Here is a 17,344-nt window from a genome sequence, read left to right as displayed (position 1 = left end):
TGCTGCCGTAGTTATTCGGTCGTCAGCGGCGACCTACTACACTGCAACGCCGTGTGGCTGCTGCCGAAGCTCGAATAAACGTAGTGCAAATAGTGTTTAACCGGCCCAAGAGGCGAACGGGAACGGATCCCATCAAGGCGGTAGCATCGTTGCACGCAGCACTCATCACAAAACCGTAAAACGAACGAACGGGCCCCATCAACGGTACGGTCGGGAAGCGTTTTTTTTCGCTTACCGGGCTACCAACGGGTAAATGGAGTTAAATTGCAAATTACAGCATAAAATATGGGATTGCCCCGCATCGTCCAGATGCGGTACCCGCGTAGAATCGGGACTCTGCATGGAGGGACAGCGACATGAAAAAAAAACACACGGAGAAGCAACAACAACAAAAATAAAAGAAAACGATTTTATGCACTTGAAAGTTGTTGAAAGAACTGCGCCGAGATACCATAAACGCATCGAACTTACTAGTACAGATTTTTACGACCGATTCTCGAGTTTCCATTAAGTGCAAACTCCATCAGGAAGCGGCTAATCATATGAATGAAGTTTTATTTTCTTTCATGCGTTGATGACTGCGTGTGTGTGTGTTTGGTTTTTTGTTGTTGATCAAAGTTCGTGCCTTGATGTGGTTTTTTTTGTTGTTTTGCTGTCGTAACTTACGCAGCGCGTTACTCATTTGCTGAGGTTGGTATGAAGTGATGATTATGATGTGCGCGTTCGTTGTTTTCGCTTTTTGTGAAACATATGTTTTGCGGAGCGTTATAAAAATTGTCATAAATTAGACCACACTCGATGATTTGTGAACTTAATTATAAAACTCATGAAAGAGAGAATAACTTTAATAATAAATGTAATATATATCAGCTTAATTCCTGTATTCAATAAAAAATTTGTTTCGGAAGATGTTCAACCGCAGTTGGAATTATATCCAGCAAAGAAGTAATCTTAAGTTCTCGACCTAAGAGTTTTGAATATAATAAAATTAAAAAGCTTCAACTTCCCGAGCGTTTGCAAACCGGTAGTCGGAAAAATGGGAGCTTCCCGTTAGGTTGTACTCCAACAAATGCCCCCAAGGCGACATCATCTATGAGAGAAGTGCCACGTCAGCTAATGCTTCTTCCATCCATGCTATCCCGCAGCGCACCGGAATGAAGTAGACATCTGAACGATAAATTTACACCCCATTTAATGTTGTCCCCTACAGGAAGCCACCCGTCTGCAATGGCGATCGGTTAGGGATTGGGGCGTGAAGAGAACTTTATTGCGAGCAAAGTCGCTCGTGTCGCATTGTCGCCCGCGGGGTAATTCGCCGACAAACCGTACACGTCACCTCCTCGGACCCCACGAAGTACTCATTCGGATGTTTTGCCGCGTAGCGGTTTATGCAACGGGCAGAAGCTAATAGCCGCGAGGCCCTTTTATATAATGTGATTAGTGAATTTTTCACCTTACCGATCAAGCTACTGGACGGACCGATTTGGTTCTAAAATGAAATTCCCGGGGTGCTTCTGGATCGGCATCGATTATCCTACAACGTTCATTATCTAAGAGGGCTGGAAGGGGGGGAGGGGGGGGGTATACCGTTTCGCAACGCGCATAAACACTTTCATAAATACGCTCGATATTATGCCCCCCGGGGGTGGCAGATGGATCCAGTAGCGTTCAGTGTGCTGGTGTGCTACAATGAAACCCCCGTCCTATGTACGGGGGCTCCTCTATGCAATCGCGTGTGCATTAGGCGACCTCAACAAAACCCCGCGTGCATTAAACGCAATGCAAAATGAAAGAATAATGGGATTTTAATAAACATTTACCAAGAAGGACGGATGGACAGACAGAGCGGTTTAGAGCTACATTTATGTTGTTGCATCGACTGCTATGCTTATGCTGGCACCACTACCTGTGCAGCCCCTTGAAGAAGCCGGAGGGCAAACCGAGGCGGAATGCAGCTATGTGCAAACACATTCACGCATGCAATTATACGCAAACATGAGAATTATGTTGTCTTACATTCATCATAATCAAAGCAACTGTCTTGCTGCCAATGCTGTGTTGTATCTGTGTTGGTGACCTATCTTTGGCCATATCAGTTGCCGAACAAAATCTTACGTATAAACTTCAACTGTTCTTTGCTGCTGGAAAATGTGATAAAAAGAACTTCACGTAAGGTATTTTTTCGGGGTTTGTTATCGGTAAGCAACAACAAGTGTAAAGGATGAAAAAGTAAAAATAAGAATTACTATTACAGGTTGATGAAGCAACCCATTTCCAGTGTTCGTTCGACGCAACCAGCAAACATCAGAAAAATCGTGAGAAACACATTAAACCGGCAAATAATCCTTTGAAATGAGTGCATTTTTACGAGTGCAAACTATGCGGCACAATGCATTTAAAAGTATACGGCCGAAGAAGAAGAAAAACGTGAAGAATGAAGCAAAAATTACCTCAAAACTGAAATGCAATGAGAAGCAAAGGGGGTTTTTCTTCATTCTGTTTGTCCTGCAATGGCAATCGAGCAACATGCTAAAAGCACTGAACGCAGTGGTAAAAAGAGAGAAAGATAAAAATAATAAAAACATCCCAAAAGGTTACGTCGGGAGGTTTTTTTGGTGGTGTTGTAGCGTACAGTTTTTACGCTTTTTACACCTTACACTCTGACGCTTTGTGGCAACTTCATCCTTGCACATTGTTCTGCTCACCTTCGTTCGTGCGTGTTGGAGGAAGGTAATACAAAAAAAACTCCTTACTGGGTGGGTAAATTGTTCCCGCAGTTTCAAAGTTCCTTCCTTTAGGATTGTTTCCCCCCTGTTTTTTCCCTACAACCAAGAGGGACGTTGCGAACAGATAACTTCACACGAGAGAAGTTTGTCATATTTTGACACTTTGCATCCGACACGCGTAATTGGCAATTTTCGGCTGTCCACTAATGGATGTGATGTTCGGTTTTGTGGTGTGAATGACTCGGACTGCGGATGCACAATTTGAAAGACTAACACACGTACACATACACAAACAAACACATCAAACATTTGGGCGAGTTTGTAAACAATTTCTCTCCCATTGCACCGTTCGTCGCTTGCTGCGGGCTCAAGTCTTTCGTATTCAATTCGGACGGCAGTTTTATGTCCGCTAAAGCTAAACATTTATTTGACCGAATCGATGAAGAGCCGACAGACTTCTTATCATGCAAATGCATACATAAATATTGCAAAACAAAACAAAAAAAATACAGATTCGTAACGTGGTTCACGGGAAAACAGAAAGATGTGTTCCATGGGCATAGAGGAAACAAACATAGATCTAATCGGGTACGCCATATATTTCGTTTTATAACGCTGTGCGGTGATCGACCCAAGGGACCTCTCTATTCGAGAGGCAATAAACCTATCTCTAACGCGCATCCGTATTTAAAAAAGAGCACACAACCACACACACACACGCACAAAACACCGCCAAGTCGAATAGATGAATGGCGGTATTGTTGATGATCGTACGCTTTTGACCATCGGACGGACAACGACGCTACTGCATCGAGCAATGGTGGTTGAACGGATGAACGTGATGAACGTATCCTTCTCTATCGTCCTAGAACGCAAACATTTCGCATAAACATTTTTGCATAAATATTCAATCGCTTTTGGAGCGCGAACGAAAGCTATCTCGGTCAGATTCCGCTGGGGAGTTTTTTTATCGGCGAGCCATAAATCACAAAAATGATGCCAATAATTTACATATGGACGGAATGGTTCAGTTTCGATAGCCTTGCATATGAGTTGGCGAAGAAAGCGATTTCCAAAGCTTTGTCTATGTATGAAGCAAAAAAAAAAATCTTTGAGGACCTCCGCAGTGATGTTGTTATCTTGAAAAAAGGTTTTTTTGCAATTAAAATCTTAGACTAAACTTTCAGACGTCAGCAATATACCATTCATCACTAAAAACTCCTGCTAATGTGTTGATTTTAAAATTTAATCCACACAGCAAAGGTTGCGAAACGTGAACGGTTCCAAACCTGTGAAGCATTCCCGTGCGCAGAGATCGCAAACCAGGATTAAAGACCATCAGGGTTGAGGTTTAAAAATTTATTAGCCCCACACAAAGATCGATCAACCCATTCATGCACAGGTTGAGGCGCGAAGCGACTGTTTCCACCGACCGGAGATGATGGGATCCGATATGATGGCGTCTCGTTCCGGGCCCTTCTCAATACAGCATTCGCCGAAGCAGCAGGCAAGTGAAACGTACCATATCATATCGGACGGTGGGTATTTAACAGATTTATTAGAAGAAACAAGTCCCTCCGTATCGAACCGGCCAGATGAGCGTTGTACGGAACACCAACGATACCGTACGTTTCATCCGTTCCACAAAGGTGTCTCGGGACAGGGCCAGAAGATTTTGCTGCGCTTGACTTTTGGTCTCGTTCATAAATCTTGCGCCGGATAGGTGAGCCGATGGGATGCGCTTCAGGCGGTCAGTTTTTTTTTATAGTTTATGGGCTGCCGAATCTGAGCGCAGATGAATATCTTAATTTAATGCTTACCAAGGTGTGTACACGTGTGGTGGAACAAAAGATTTCAAGAATGCGATCAAGTGGGAGAACGGTTTAAAACAGAACAGGAATTCTGATGAATATGTTTCGAAGCAAAATATTTCCTTTTTATCATCTACCTTTTGATTTTAAAAACCACTCCTGGGAAGTCCAACAAACTATATAATTGAAATATGTTTAATCAAAAAACGAATAAACTACTATTTTATTGTTATTTATACAATCTGTTTTGTTCGCTTTTCGTCTCTTGATTATTTGCTAGTTTGGGCGTGGGTCAATAAAAAAGCATCATTCCATTTGTGGGTTTCTCGATCGAACTACTCGCCAGACGAGAAAGAAGAATAAGAGTGAAGGAATATTTAAAAACATTGAAAAAAAAAAACAAGAAACGGAAGTTCAATCCATACGGCTCATTAGCGACAATTCTTGCGACATGGTACAGACCGTGCAAGAACGAAGTGCTGTGATGTTGTGGCCCACTGAAAAAAGTGGAGTGAAACAGGTGAAGGGATTGGACACTCGGAAATGTCAGAACATTGTTAATATCTGACGACGTGCGAATATAATGAGCAAAGGGACAAAGTCCGTGGTGTAAGAAATTGAAACACAACAAAAACCCGAAGACCTGTTCTACGTTCCATTTGGCGACATCTGGAGACGATTGCTTCGCGACCATTTGCCGTTTGCTACACTTTGGAACGCAACGTGTCCGGTGCGCGTACACAAAACGGCACACACCATCTATCAATGTAGTCTGCTTCCTTTTCAGAAATCATGACTTGCGGCCATTATCGCTTCAATAAAATTTATTGAAAAATTGTTTGTACCACCGTCGCGAAATCGGGCGTGTCATTTTGGGAGCGGCAGGGAAAGAACGGGGAAGCACGGTCACGCCACCAACTGGGGACGGATGGGCCAGTTCGTAACTGGCCGATTGCTGCTGCTTGTTTATTTTTACGATATCGCTGGTTGTACCGCTGACAAGCGGTCTCTCCACCGTGCTTGCAAGGAGATAGGTACAAGTGTGTCGCTGACCGTTGCAATGTTGGGAGAAGCGCAAGGGATATGTAGACTCAACCGTTTCCAGCAAGGTTGATATAAAGTTTTATGCATTTTAATCTCCCCACTCGCAAATGTACCCGTACCGTGCAAAACGGAATCAACAGAATGCGTGTTGCGATGTCGAAATATTGTGAATGGTTCGCTGTTCCGCCGAGCGCCATCTGTTGGGAAGGAAAAATACCCCGATCGGCACCGACTAGAGGACAAACTCCGGGCAGTTATCGCATGTACTACATGTGTACTTAGCGTAAGCGATTGTGGTGAAAAGTGGTCGTAAAAATGGAGCGTTCCGGGCAGAATTCGCGTCCCGCCGTGGGAAGACTTCAAGGAGGCAGCAATTCCAGAAACGTACCGAAAGATCATTCATTAAGAAGTTGTCCATACGGTGGGGGGAAAGATAAAACGGAGAAAAAGAAAGATCCACTACAAACAGCCAAAGCACACTGTAATCCTCCGGGGAGCGACAAGGTTTTCAATTCGTCATTAGCGCCATGTCGCTACCGCTAGAATGCGCAGCATCTTGCTGCCGTTGCATCTTGCAATAATGTGCGCGGTGGCAAATGTCGTTTTTTTTTCCTCCCGATGCTTCACCGTGCGGTGATAAAAATGAATAATTAATATATAAATGGCTCAATTAAATGATTTTATAATGCTTTACCGGTAAGAATGTGTGTGGAGGTAGTGTTTATTCCTTCCATATATATTTCTTTTTTTTTTTTTAATTCAGTACCGCGTTGCTTCTGCAGGTAGCTGCTGGACACACAGGGAAGAGTGTCACTTGGGCGAGGGTACTGAAAAGTGGCCCTCATGTGGTGCAATTAAAACTAATCAATATCGTGAATATGCACTCGTGCACTTCCTCTCGCGGCGGGCTCGGCGAAGGATGCCTCAAGGCATCTAGATATTCAGTGACAATCTACCTCTTTGCTTAGCCCCAGCGTAGATTTAAGCTACTTTAAACCCTTGATACTATCCGTTGTACAGGTGTCACTCCTTCAACTCGATCATATAGCTTCAGCTTTGCTTTCATTTTATCAGTGCGCTCACATAGTGCCTCGAGCACCCTAAGACGCTCAGGCGCAGGGATTGAGATTTTGCATAAACATTTCTTATTAATTTATTCAAATTAGTTCGCACCGTGGCAGTTGCGCTGTGGCGGTGGTACCACATCAAGCGTATGGTTTACGCTAGCAAAATGTCATTATGCATACTACAAAACCCATGTAGGCATATCACGCCACTTCGCCGGCTCGGACTATTGCCCGGTATGGGTGATTTGTTCACTTCGTTAGATAAACCTTTCATTCGGATTAAATGGGTAAAACTGCCCCGTACCTAGGATCGCCCAAGTGTCAGCGGCGATCAACCAGATCAACAAGCCAGACACAGGAGACGGTCGACTTTCGAACTCTTTTTGACACCTGTCACAAACGTCTTAATCGAAGGCCTTTTTGGCGTTCGGTGCTATCGTGTGCTACCTGCTATAAGGTGACACTTACTAACACGCACCTTCCCGTTATTGGATGACAACGCATCAATCGGGGGAATGCCCCCGAGGTGATTATCGTGTGACGCCGTCATCGGTGTATTGTTACCCGGTCCCAAAATGGCAGTACGCTTTTGGACAAATTCTTACGAACCGAGGTTTCGTAACTGGAGCAAAGAAAGTGGCTGGCAAGCGACGATACATTAGGCGCGTAATTTAGATCGTAGATTAGTTTGACTACTTCCACAGCGCCATGTGTGTCATTTTGACGTTTACCTCGATAGTAATCTTTGGATCTGGCGAGAAAACCATACAAAGTATGTTATTTATGGTACGATCAAATCAACAGCTTCGTTTAAGGTATCCCGTGCGATCTTAAACTACGGACGTAACCAACTGAAGCATTACCCTCCACTAATCGCTTCCTAGCGCCCCCTGCCGGGAATTCTGTAATCTTGCAATCTTCGCTCCGTTTGAACTACAAAAAGGTTTCTGCCGGTCCCGTAACACACCTGCTATTAATTTGATTTGTTTTTCATCGGTTACAGTGGCGTAGAAACTGCACATGTGCAGTTCCATTCTCCGGCTCTCACGGTTAACCTTCTAGAATGTGATCAAACTAGAAAGATAGAGCGTACTAAGCGAATATTAGCCTGCTGAAAATGTACGGTGCCATCGGTGCCGTGCACAACAAGGAAGCTTAGCCATATAAACGGGCACATCTAAATTGATGATCCACTTGGAGGAATATGCAAGCTTCACCAGCGCTAGATACCCGGACGACCGTGTGATGGTCAGTATTTATGCAAATGGCCTGTTCGTGTGTGTGTGTGTGTGTCTGTGCCTTTTTTTTGTTCGTCCTCCCGCGGAACGGTTTTCTATGAGAACACGAAACCGTTGCCCAAGCTGATGCTTGGGGTTCAACGCTGAATTAAAGCAAAGTGTCTCAAGTGCCGGAGACTTGACAATAATAATTATTTTTTATCGGCCCCGTTACGGAGTAGATCGAATGTCCGTAAAACGGGTGATTTTAATGCCCGCAAGGGTATTATGACTTCATCCGCTAGGCATCTCCACGTGCATTTGTTGGTGTGAAGCACTAACTTTGCTCGCTGCCAACCATAACTATCAAACTATCGCGTGAGTATTCCTTTGCGCTCCGAAAGTGTCACAAACGGTGCACACTAGGGAAGGAAGTACGTACGTTTTGCGAATTGCGATCGGTGCTTAATTAGAGCACTGCAGTACGCCGTCGATGCAGTTCATCGATCGCGCAGTTTAATGGTTTGCGATTTGTTTCGCTTAAGTGACACTTTACATTACCACCGCCGATCAGGTCCGTACCCATTATGGATGTCCTTCCCGTGTGTGCACGTGCGACTGTGTGAGTTAGAGGACATAGTTTATTGAACCGAAACGCAGCGTAACCTCTATCCGGTGGCCGGTGACAGTTCAGTTACCATGTACCAGGGGTGAAGAAGCTGATCACAGCAAACCAAAAAGGAATCGAAGGAATCGATCGATTTAACCTCGAAACACAATCCGCAAAGTTTTTGCACCGACAGGGCGGCCATTTTGTGCGCAACAGCGTGCGTGAGTACGTGCGTGTTTATTTGTTTTTTTTTTTTTGTTTCGTCGCGGTTTTAATCGCTCGGTACCGGCGGCGATCGTTTACGTGGGGGACCGCACGCACTCGTACATTGGGACCCGCCCGGATGACAATCGATCTGTTTACCGGGGGACGCGACAAAGCAACTGCGTGAACTCCTTCCGAAAACTCTCGAGTCAGTGTGTGTATGTGTGAGGTTGTGGCGTGGCACACCAAACAACACAAGTCTTGGCCGACGCGCACCAATTTCGGTCCAATGTCCCTTTAATGAGCTGTCGTTTCATCAATTATAGAACAAATTGCGTATAATTGCGAACCATCGGAGCGTCGCCATCGTTTGCGGAACGTTCCGGACCGTAATGGTGGTTTGATCGAGCGAAGGCACGCATACACACCCGGCGATTGCTGACAGTGCACCGTATACCGACACAAAGGATACAACCACTCGGGCGACAGTCATCGACGGATGGAGGTGTGCAACGGTTGATCACCCGATCGATGCACATCGATATCGACGTTGACAACGACGGCTAGGCGGCGTCAAGCAAAGCGGCTGCGCGGCGCTTAATCGATTAAGTTAGGCCGATCCCGAAAGGGCATCCCGGTGTGAGAGGCGAAAGCGTGCAACAATGTGTTCCCGGTTGCCCGGTGCGGCCACGTTCACACGTGTCCTGCGGCGTTGTTTTGTTTGGTCGTGCCACGTCCTGCAAAAGCCTTGGTACGTTTTAATAAATTGAATCAGAAAACCGATCCACACTAGAGGAGCGTCCGGCACGAACGATCAGCGAACGATGATGAAGTATCAACATAAAATTATCATTCATTTGCATTCGAGTTTCCCTTAAGCCTTTTAGAAAGGAAGGTTTCGGTTCCGCATCCCAGCGATTCCACGTCTGAGCGGTTACTCATGTACCGATGGCGTGTAAACTATATCTAGAAGTATGTCATATTAAAATACATATTAGATTTTATGTCGATTGACAGCTGCATTTAAAATAGTACATTAAAGCTTAATACTTTAGTGAGCTTTTTTCTTCTTTCTTCAACTTTGTAGAATGAAACCAGCTCAAAATGTATGCAAATTGATCTTTCAATGTCTGAGAAAAGACGACACTGTGTAAGCTAACTAAACTCCTTGACAAATGTCAAAGTAATTGTGCAAGTTTGAATTGCAAATATTTCCGTTCCCACATTTCACCCATCTCACCAGAATAAAGACGAAAATATGGTTTTGACTATTTTACATAACCATTGTAGCAACGACTTACCTTATCACAAAAGACTTTGATTTGACAGTAACCCCGATGGAAAACGCTCGTATCTCGGGGATCTTCAAACGTATCGATCTGAAGGTGGAGCGGTAAGCCCTGAAATGGAAAGAGATTCGAAAGAAAAAAATTAGTTGATGGGCCGTTAAACGATGAGAAACACTTTACAAAAACAAAGAACGATTAGATTTAAGCTTAATCCGATATCGGTGTTAATGAAGGGTTTAGATGAATAAATGGCCCCTCTTCGTTTGAAGGATACTCGCTGAAAGATCCTAGATAATGGGGGATGCTCATTACAAAAAGGGATCGTTCCTATATTTTGGAAAGAAAATCACTTTAACGCACCATTTCCCTTTTAATGTATGACCCTGGACGACAACATACGAAGGATCAAAAATCCTTTTCGTGCCGTCCTTCGTATGCTTTACGTGCCGCTATTCCTTCTCGTTCGGCTGATTCCGAAAAGGGTTCTTTTTTGATATTTAATTTTACTTTATTTTATCACCAGCCGTCATTGATTTGTCTTCTCACACCGCCGTTTTTCTCTTGTCCCGGAGGCAGCTTTGCCTTTGGATCGCTTCCTTCCTTTCGTTGTTGTATAATGGATTTCTTCGGTACGTTTTGTTCAGCTTTTCCTTCTTGTCCTGCGTTGCTCCCCAGCATTGATGCAGCTAGCAAAAACCCTCTGGGTTATTGGAGAACACCTGTCCGTGTGCCTGAAGGCGGAAGGTTCAGTTCCCAGCGTTCATCGGACGCGAGTTGGAATAGGGTGGATTTTTTAATATTTTTTCTTCTACCTCCGATGACCGTTCGAGCTGAATCTCTTTTCTCTTATGATTATAGATATTATAATATGTTCATTCATGGATTTATCTCAAATGACAGGCAGATAAAAATTGTTGATTTTTCTCCTGCTTGCCGTCCAAGCTTCCACGCTGAGACCGATCCGATTTCGGTGTCTTCGGGAGATGCCGTCCGACTACTTAGTCGGGAGCGGTTGTCTGGTTTTTTGTTTCTATCTTTCTCCTTCAACTTTTTCATCCCTTCGCTGTGCCGCCAGTCCTGCACTTGAACGGTACGCCTTAGGGTCGTGAGTGTGTGCCCCGTACCCTGTTGGTCGCCGCACCTACTAAAGCTACTTGCTGCTGGGGCCGCAACACGCCCGGACATGTACCGAGAATCGGATCTTAACTATGCGGGTCTTGAAAGCCATCATAATGTAAAATAAATAAACCGTAGATTCTTGTTTCCCTATCGCGATGTAACATCTCGCTATCGTCCGAAGGGATGGTGGAATTTCTCCACCAGGAAGAGACCTAGAGCAAAAAAGCCGTACGGCAGTGCTGCGAAGGCACGCAACCATTTGCGTTCCGAGCGCCCTAGGAGATCGTACGATCAAATGTCAAAAGTCTTCAACACCAACCGATGACATGACGCTTCACCCCCGCACATCCCAAACCTCGTTCTGCAGCTCACCGGACCTTATAATGTGCTACCTACAGCAACATCGGTGGTGAAGCGGTAGGAAATCGAACCGCATGCGCAACTGCGCTAATTGGGTAGACACTGTGAAGGTACCAGCGCTATCCCTGGGGACGCAGAAATTGGGCATCCCTCCGAAAACCAAATCGCTTTCGATTGACATGCTCTAGATTCGAGACTGAGATAGAGGAACGGACACTGTACGTACGGTGTAGACCTTCCATTTTCTGAGCATCATGTGCGGAAAGAAAAAAAAATATAAATATATCGGTGTGAGCGATAGCATCATGCTAGTAGCCAAACAGAAGTATCAGTCAACTCGTCAACTATTCGTGCGACCTCGGATTGTAGGAATGGAAGTGGACTTCCAAAACACAGCAAACGTTTGATGTTGATCTGAGCATAGCGCTGGCAGCGGATTTGATGGTGGAAATTCGAATAGTTATATCATTATTAGCATAACACACGTACCCACATGACACATACACGCACAGCGTGATCATGCACGAAACCGAGCGAGTGCTGACTCAAACACGCCGTCTGTATGACCCCGAAGAAACGTCATGGGAACTTGAACGTTCATCGTTTCCGTTGCGGCTTAAGTGTCAAGGAAGTGCCGAACGGGAGGTTATTTTTTAATGTGCATTGAGGTGCTCCCACCTGTCTGCTGCCATTTCTTCACTTGCTTCTTGCCGTAGCTTTCCAACTACCAACAAAGTATCCGCCGGTTGGAGCTTATCGACGGGCAAAAACAAACGGCAGGGCGGGTCTCCGTGCGATAGGCGAGTAGAAATATTTAAATTTAATCTTGTCGTTAATTACTAGAAAATGTATTGATCAATCAACGGTTCTGACATTTTGCCTTCTGGCCAACGTTTCATGGCCATACACCGGAGATGGCTTCATTATTTGATCCTTTTCTACCCGGCAAACGATCGGACACAATCGGGACGGGAATGATCGGATTATGATAGCGTGTGGATTAAAGTTTGTTTTGTTTGCTTTATGCTTGCGAAATCCTGTAGGCGAAACAGTTCGATACACCACCGCCGGCATCGCTACAGGATGATTGCAAACCCCGGAACAATTTACACGAAAGCAGACGAAATGGAAATAAATAATCAACACTATCATAATAAACGAATTGTTTCAAACACGCTGCAAATACCGTACGACAAACATGGTAAGCTTAGGGTACGGTTAGATTAGCACGTTTTATATGGCTGTTTTCCAATAGGCTTTCGTGAATAATGACAGACAACTGGGCAGTAAAATGTCAAGTGGAATTGATGGCCGGCCTTTAATTCGACGCAATTCATTTGGAGCTGCAATAAAGCGTGTTTGAATATACAAAAAAAAACAACAAACACACAAGCACACAAAATCTGTAAGACACTCATTTATTGCCGCCAGATGGCGACAGCGTGGACGCACTGGTGGGGGATTATTTAGAATCATTCAAAAATATATGATCATCATTAGTTATGCCGCATTTTAGGAACCTACATGAAGTGTACGAAGATTAAGCGAGACGCTTCGTTTTACAATCTCGCATTACACGTTCGAATGTTGTGCTGCGTAAGTAGGGACCCTTTCGCCATTATGAGTCATAAATTATATTCTCTTTCGCTTTGCCTTTTTCCACCATCTTTCTCTACCTTCATTCAAGTGGTGAATGGCGCTGTAACTCCACTTGTGCACTTGCTGCACCCCTAAACAAGTAATTGCTCATTATCAATTTCAACGTAATTTGCCGATGATGAACAAATAATCATATAATGATAATGATCCGCGAGCCACGAGGATGGTGCGAGAGCTTCGCTCCATTTTCTGATGCTGCACTCAGCGTGGCCCGCGGGCCAGCGTTAAGAAGGCTTGCCGTTCCTTGAGGCGCCCGATTCGATGGTCATTGAAAATGGTTCCAAAGAATGGTTGCACACTTCTGATGGTCGTTTTATTTTCTCTAAACAAAAAAAAGAAGCATCACAACACCCTAGCGCTTCCTAAGTATCGTTTTCTGCTCGCGAAAAGCGCAAGATGGACGAGCGGGACCACATCTTCATGATGACAGCCGGTAACTAACTACTCGCTACTCAATCATTCAAACCTGTCAGCGAAAGCGACCCCCGATCCTACGATCCGGGCGTGTGCGTGTAGCGTACGGTTTTTAGTGCTCCAACCCCGCCTTGGCCGGACTCCTAAAACTCTGCTTGAAAATGAGTGCAAAAAATGACGAAGGTAGCATAGTTAAAGACATCCCATGCCACGCCAGTGAAAACGCGTGAAAGTGCAGAAACGGCGGCACCTGGCACGCCTTAGGGTTGTTGCTTGTCTTGACGGAGGGAAAAAACGCAACGAAACGGGCACAAAAACGGGTGGACGGGACCCGGTAGCGGGCAACAAAAAAAAAGGAAAATAAATAAATAATAATAATACATCGCTTAGCGAGATAGCTTCACTTGCCAGCCGATCGATCTCTCGCCGATGGTGGCGTTCGCTCGCAACCCGTACCCGGGCGTCTTGCCACTCGGTTCGAATGCGATCGATCCCGAAGATGCTGAGACGCGGGGGGGGCCATGACTTGGCTAAGTAATCAATTATGAGCATTATGACGGCATCGGACGACCGCACTCTAGGGGATGGTGGATCCCTGGCCTGGCGGGAATAAAATGAAAAACAAAAACCTTAAAAACCAAAGCAAGTTGTCGGGCAAACGAATTAACCTATCACGCTGCAAACGATCATTTCGTGGAAGGAGCTGATGATGATCACGTTGGAGTGAGTTGGTTTTTTTTCTCTCCCCTTGTTGCTGTTGAATTGAATGTGGTACCTATGTCTCTCTATCTAGGTTTGTTGTTTGATTCGATGACTGAGAAATCACTACAGGTTAAATTATAATTGCTACAAAACCGATCGTACGGTACGATACATTACCTTAACACCCTTTTGACTGCTGAAATCCGTACTCAGACACTGGACGGCGACGTTGATCTGTGGATGAAGCAAGGAAAAAAACAAACAAAAAGACATATATAAATTAATAAATAAATAAAAGATAAACTGTACATGATAATGCGCGCAAAGCGACGAACGGTTACAGCATGCGTACAAAGTGTACACAATGTATCGGGGAAAAAAGGCAAGCGATTGCGTTGTAACGATTAGTGCAAAATGTTGTCCTTGCGCTAAGAAGCGCGACCGCGCTAAGAACCGCGGCTTAGGTTCCGTCGCGATCCGTTTGTAAACACGAACCGGGTGGATGACATGCCGATGGCATTCCCGAAGGGTACTTCATCATTGACTTTTCTTCGGATGCAATTCCCACGGACACACGGATTGGCGGGTGGGATTGAATGATTGCATTTGCTTAATTTAATCTTCTTTCCTAACGGCAACACGCGAAGTAGGCGGATTGTAGTGCAATTTGTGATGCCAGGTAAGACGATCCGTACAAAGTAGTGCGTGTGTTGTGTTTTTTTTATTCTATGTTGTAAGTAAATAGTATCTTGACTTTTGACAGATGACAGATGACGAAATTGGTTGTTTTGCCAGCAGAGGGAGCCGATTGGCCAACACTTTTACAAGGTATATCTGTTTTACAAACTAATTTTACTAATAAAGGCGCTTCAGTTTAGTATTGATTGTTTATTCCAAATAAAGGTTAAAATCTTGAGCTTTTTTGTAAAATGACAATAAAGCTTTTTCTAATGTCTATTTTACCACTATTATTGAAGCTGTGTATTTCCGTTTAGTTTTCAGCTGTCATTTCTTAGTGACACGGATAAACAACACCCGGATAAAACGCATCGCACTGTACTTATTGTTAAGAATAAGCCAGGATACGGACTTAAAACGCATATTTAAATGAAACTTTGATAAGAGATCATGTTTAAGCTATTTTCAAATCCATTTCCCTCTGGACTTTACACCTGCTATCAAGCCTTTGCCCCTCCTTGACAGACGACAGGGTGAAAGCATACGCAGGCAAAAACGACAAATTCCTTTGGAATGCTTTTTAAAAACAGCAAACCCCATTTTGCAAGAACCGTTTGCATTCTGTTGCAGCTGTCCACCTACACCGAGCGCGAGCGTGTGCGCGATTTACGCTAGCGGAATGGGCAGTTAATCATGGGAGTAGGTGATTTGTAAGACGCATTTGCGCACGCGCACCGAAGGGAATGGAAGCGCTACATCGGAAAGGATGCTCCCCGGCGACGAAGGGATACCCGTTAGCAATGACGATCGAATGCAACGGCGGCGATGATGATGATGATGATGATGATTATTATTATTATGAAGACAGTTGGACCACGATAAATGGTTGGCCACTTGTTTCTCTACCCATTCACCTGGTGGTGGCCATCAACTTGCGGTACAAAGCAGCATGCTTGCGCATACCATTTCCCAAACACGATTGCAGATTCCACCTCCTTCAGGACGAGATGGATTGATTGCGCACTTTCCGGCCGGTAACGATTTTGCACGTGCGAGTGAAAGAGTGAAGGGTTCGTCTCCATCGCAAACTTCGCACCGCTGATGTTGGTTTGTTTTATGCGCACACAATTTACGCCAGCAGGTACGCCGAGTGACCACCCGTTTGTCCCGGCTTGGTCAGCAAGCGCACAGAACGAGATACGGTCGAATCTCGTAGAAGGAACAAACCAATAAGACTGTTTCCACATCGATGACGAGCTCGTAGTGTGTAGAAGGGACACTCTATCGCACAGAAAACAGATGGGGCGGTGATAAAAAAAGAAGTGATTGCCCCATGTCTGGGTCACCGTGCGCGAAAGGTATCCGTTTTGCTTATTAAAAGCGTTTAACGATAATTGCATGACACCGAGTGTGCACTCAACCGATCTTCGCGTGCCCGTACAGTTTATCGGTGCAATCTGCAGGGAAAAGAATAATCTAATCAGCTGTCCCACCCCACCAACCGAACGAGCCCGGTGTCGATCGTAAAAGAAAAGCTCGGCGTGGAGCCGATCCGATCGGACTGACCTCATTGCTGCCGCAGATCGAACAGATTGATCGTCCGATTAGAGGCCCCCAAAGAAGGGAGCAAGCGAAGGTTCGGTTTGACACTATGTCGTCGTTGCATGCCAATGATGCCAATGTGGAAAATGTGCTTTCGTCTCGTTAAGCTTTTATTGATTTGGCCTTTTCTCGATTCTTCATTAAAAGGAAATCAACTTTAACTTGTCGGTGTGTTTGTGTTTGTATGTGGTATATGATTGCTAACATAACTCCCATTCAGTATTCGCTTTATTCGGTTTGTAACGAAATAAAACGTTTAAAATGGAAATTTATTACATGACCCGGGCCCTTTAAAAGAAAACTTTACAATGCGTCCGTTGTCGTGCACGTGCCACAAAAAAGTTGTCCACACAATGTCACTAATTATGACATTTCCTTACATCCTTTTGGAAGCAAAAGCAAACAGCAAAAACGGCAGCCATAAACTCGACAAGTTGAATGCCAATTGGGTGAAAAATAATCATTGCACCAAATGATTCCTCCCAAAAACCGTTTTGGGGGGAAACCCCACAAAGGAATGAAGCCATAAATAAAGTGAAGAGAAGACAACAAAAAAATGCATCGACCATGTCTTAATCGTCATCGATACCATAACCTAACCTCAACATTCTTGTCCCATGTGCAATAGGTATTTGTGTTCAAAGAGGGTTTTTTTGTTGCTGTTTTGCCTTTTTGCTGCTTCTTTTGCCATGAAGTATATTATCTGATGGTAAAGTTTGAACACAAATAAAAACAAAAAATTCAATTGAGAGAAGCAGACGCATATCAGAAAATGGTTTCAAATTGTGTCGCTACCACCAAAAAAAAAAGGAAACAACAAGTTTGATCTCCCGGCCCTCCCG

The 17,344-nt window shown here is 44.5% G+C and overlaps 1 protein-coding gene across 2 annotated transcripts in view; it reads right to left on the bottom strand.

The window, feature by feature from the left end:
• Positions 1-17,344, bottom strand: part of LOC125769160 (protein grainyhead-like) — a 174,152-nt gene that overhangs the window by 10,411 nt on the left and 146,397 nt on the right. For both annotated transcript variants that reach the window (XM_049437695.1, XM_049437694.1), the window contains exons 12-13: positions 14,400-14,456; positions 9,981-10,079 (exon numbers count right to left, since the gene is read on the bottom strand). In XM_049437695.1, the coding sequence (XP_049293652.1) occupies positions 9,981-10,079; positions 14,400-14,456 (156 nt within the window). The remainder of the gene's footprint in view (positions 1-9,980; positions 10,080-14,399; positions 14,457-17,344) is intronic.

The sequence above is a fragment of the Anopheles funestus genome, chromosome 3RL (assembly GCF_943734845.2).
Source record: "Anopheles funestus chromosome 3RL, idAnoFuneDA-416_04, whole genome shotgun sequence".
Taxonomy (NCBI): domain Eukaryota; kingdom Metazoa; phylum Arthropoda; class Insecta; order Diptera; family Culicidae; genus Anopheles; species Anopheles funestus.
This window is presented reverse-complemented; position numbering and strand designations above follow the sequence as displayed.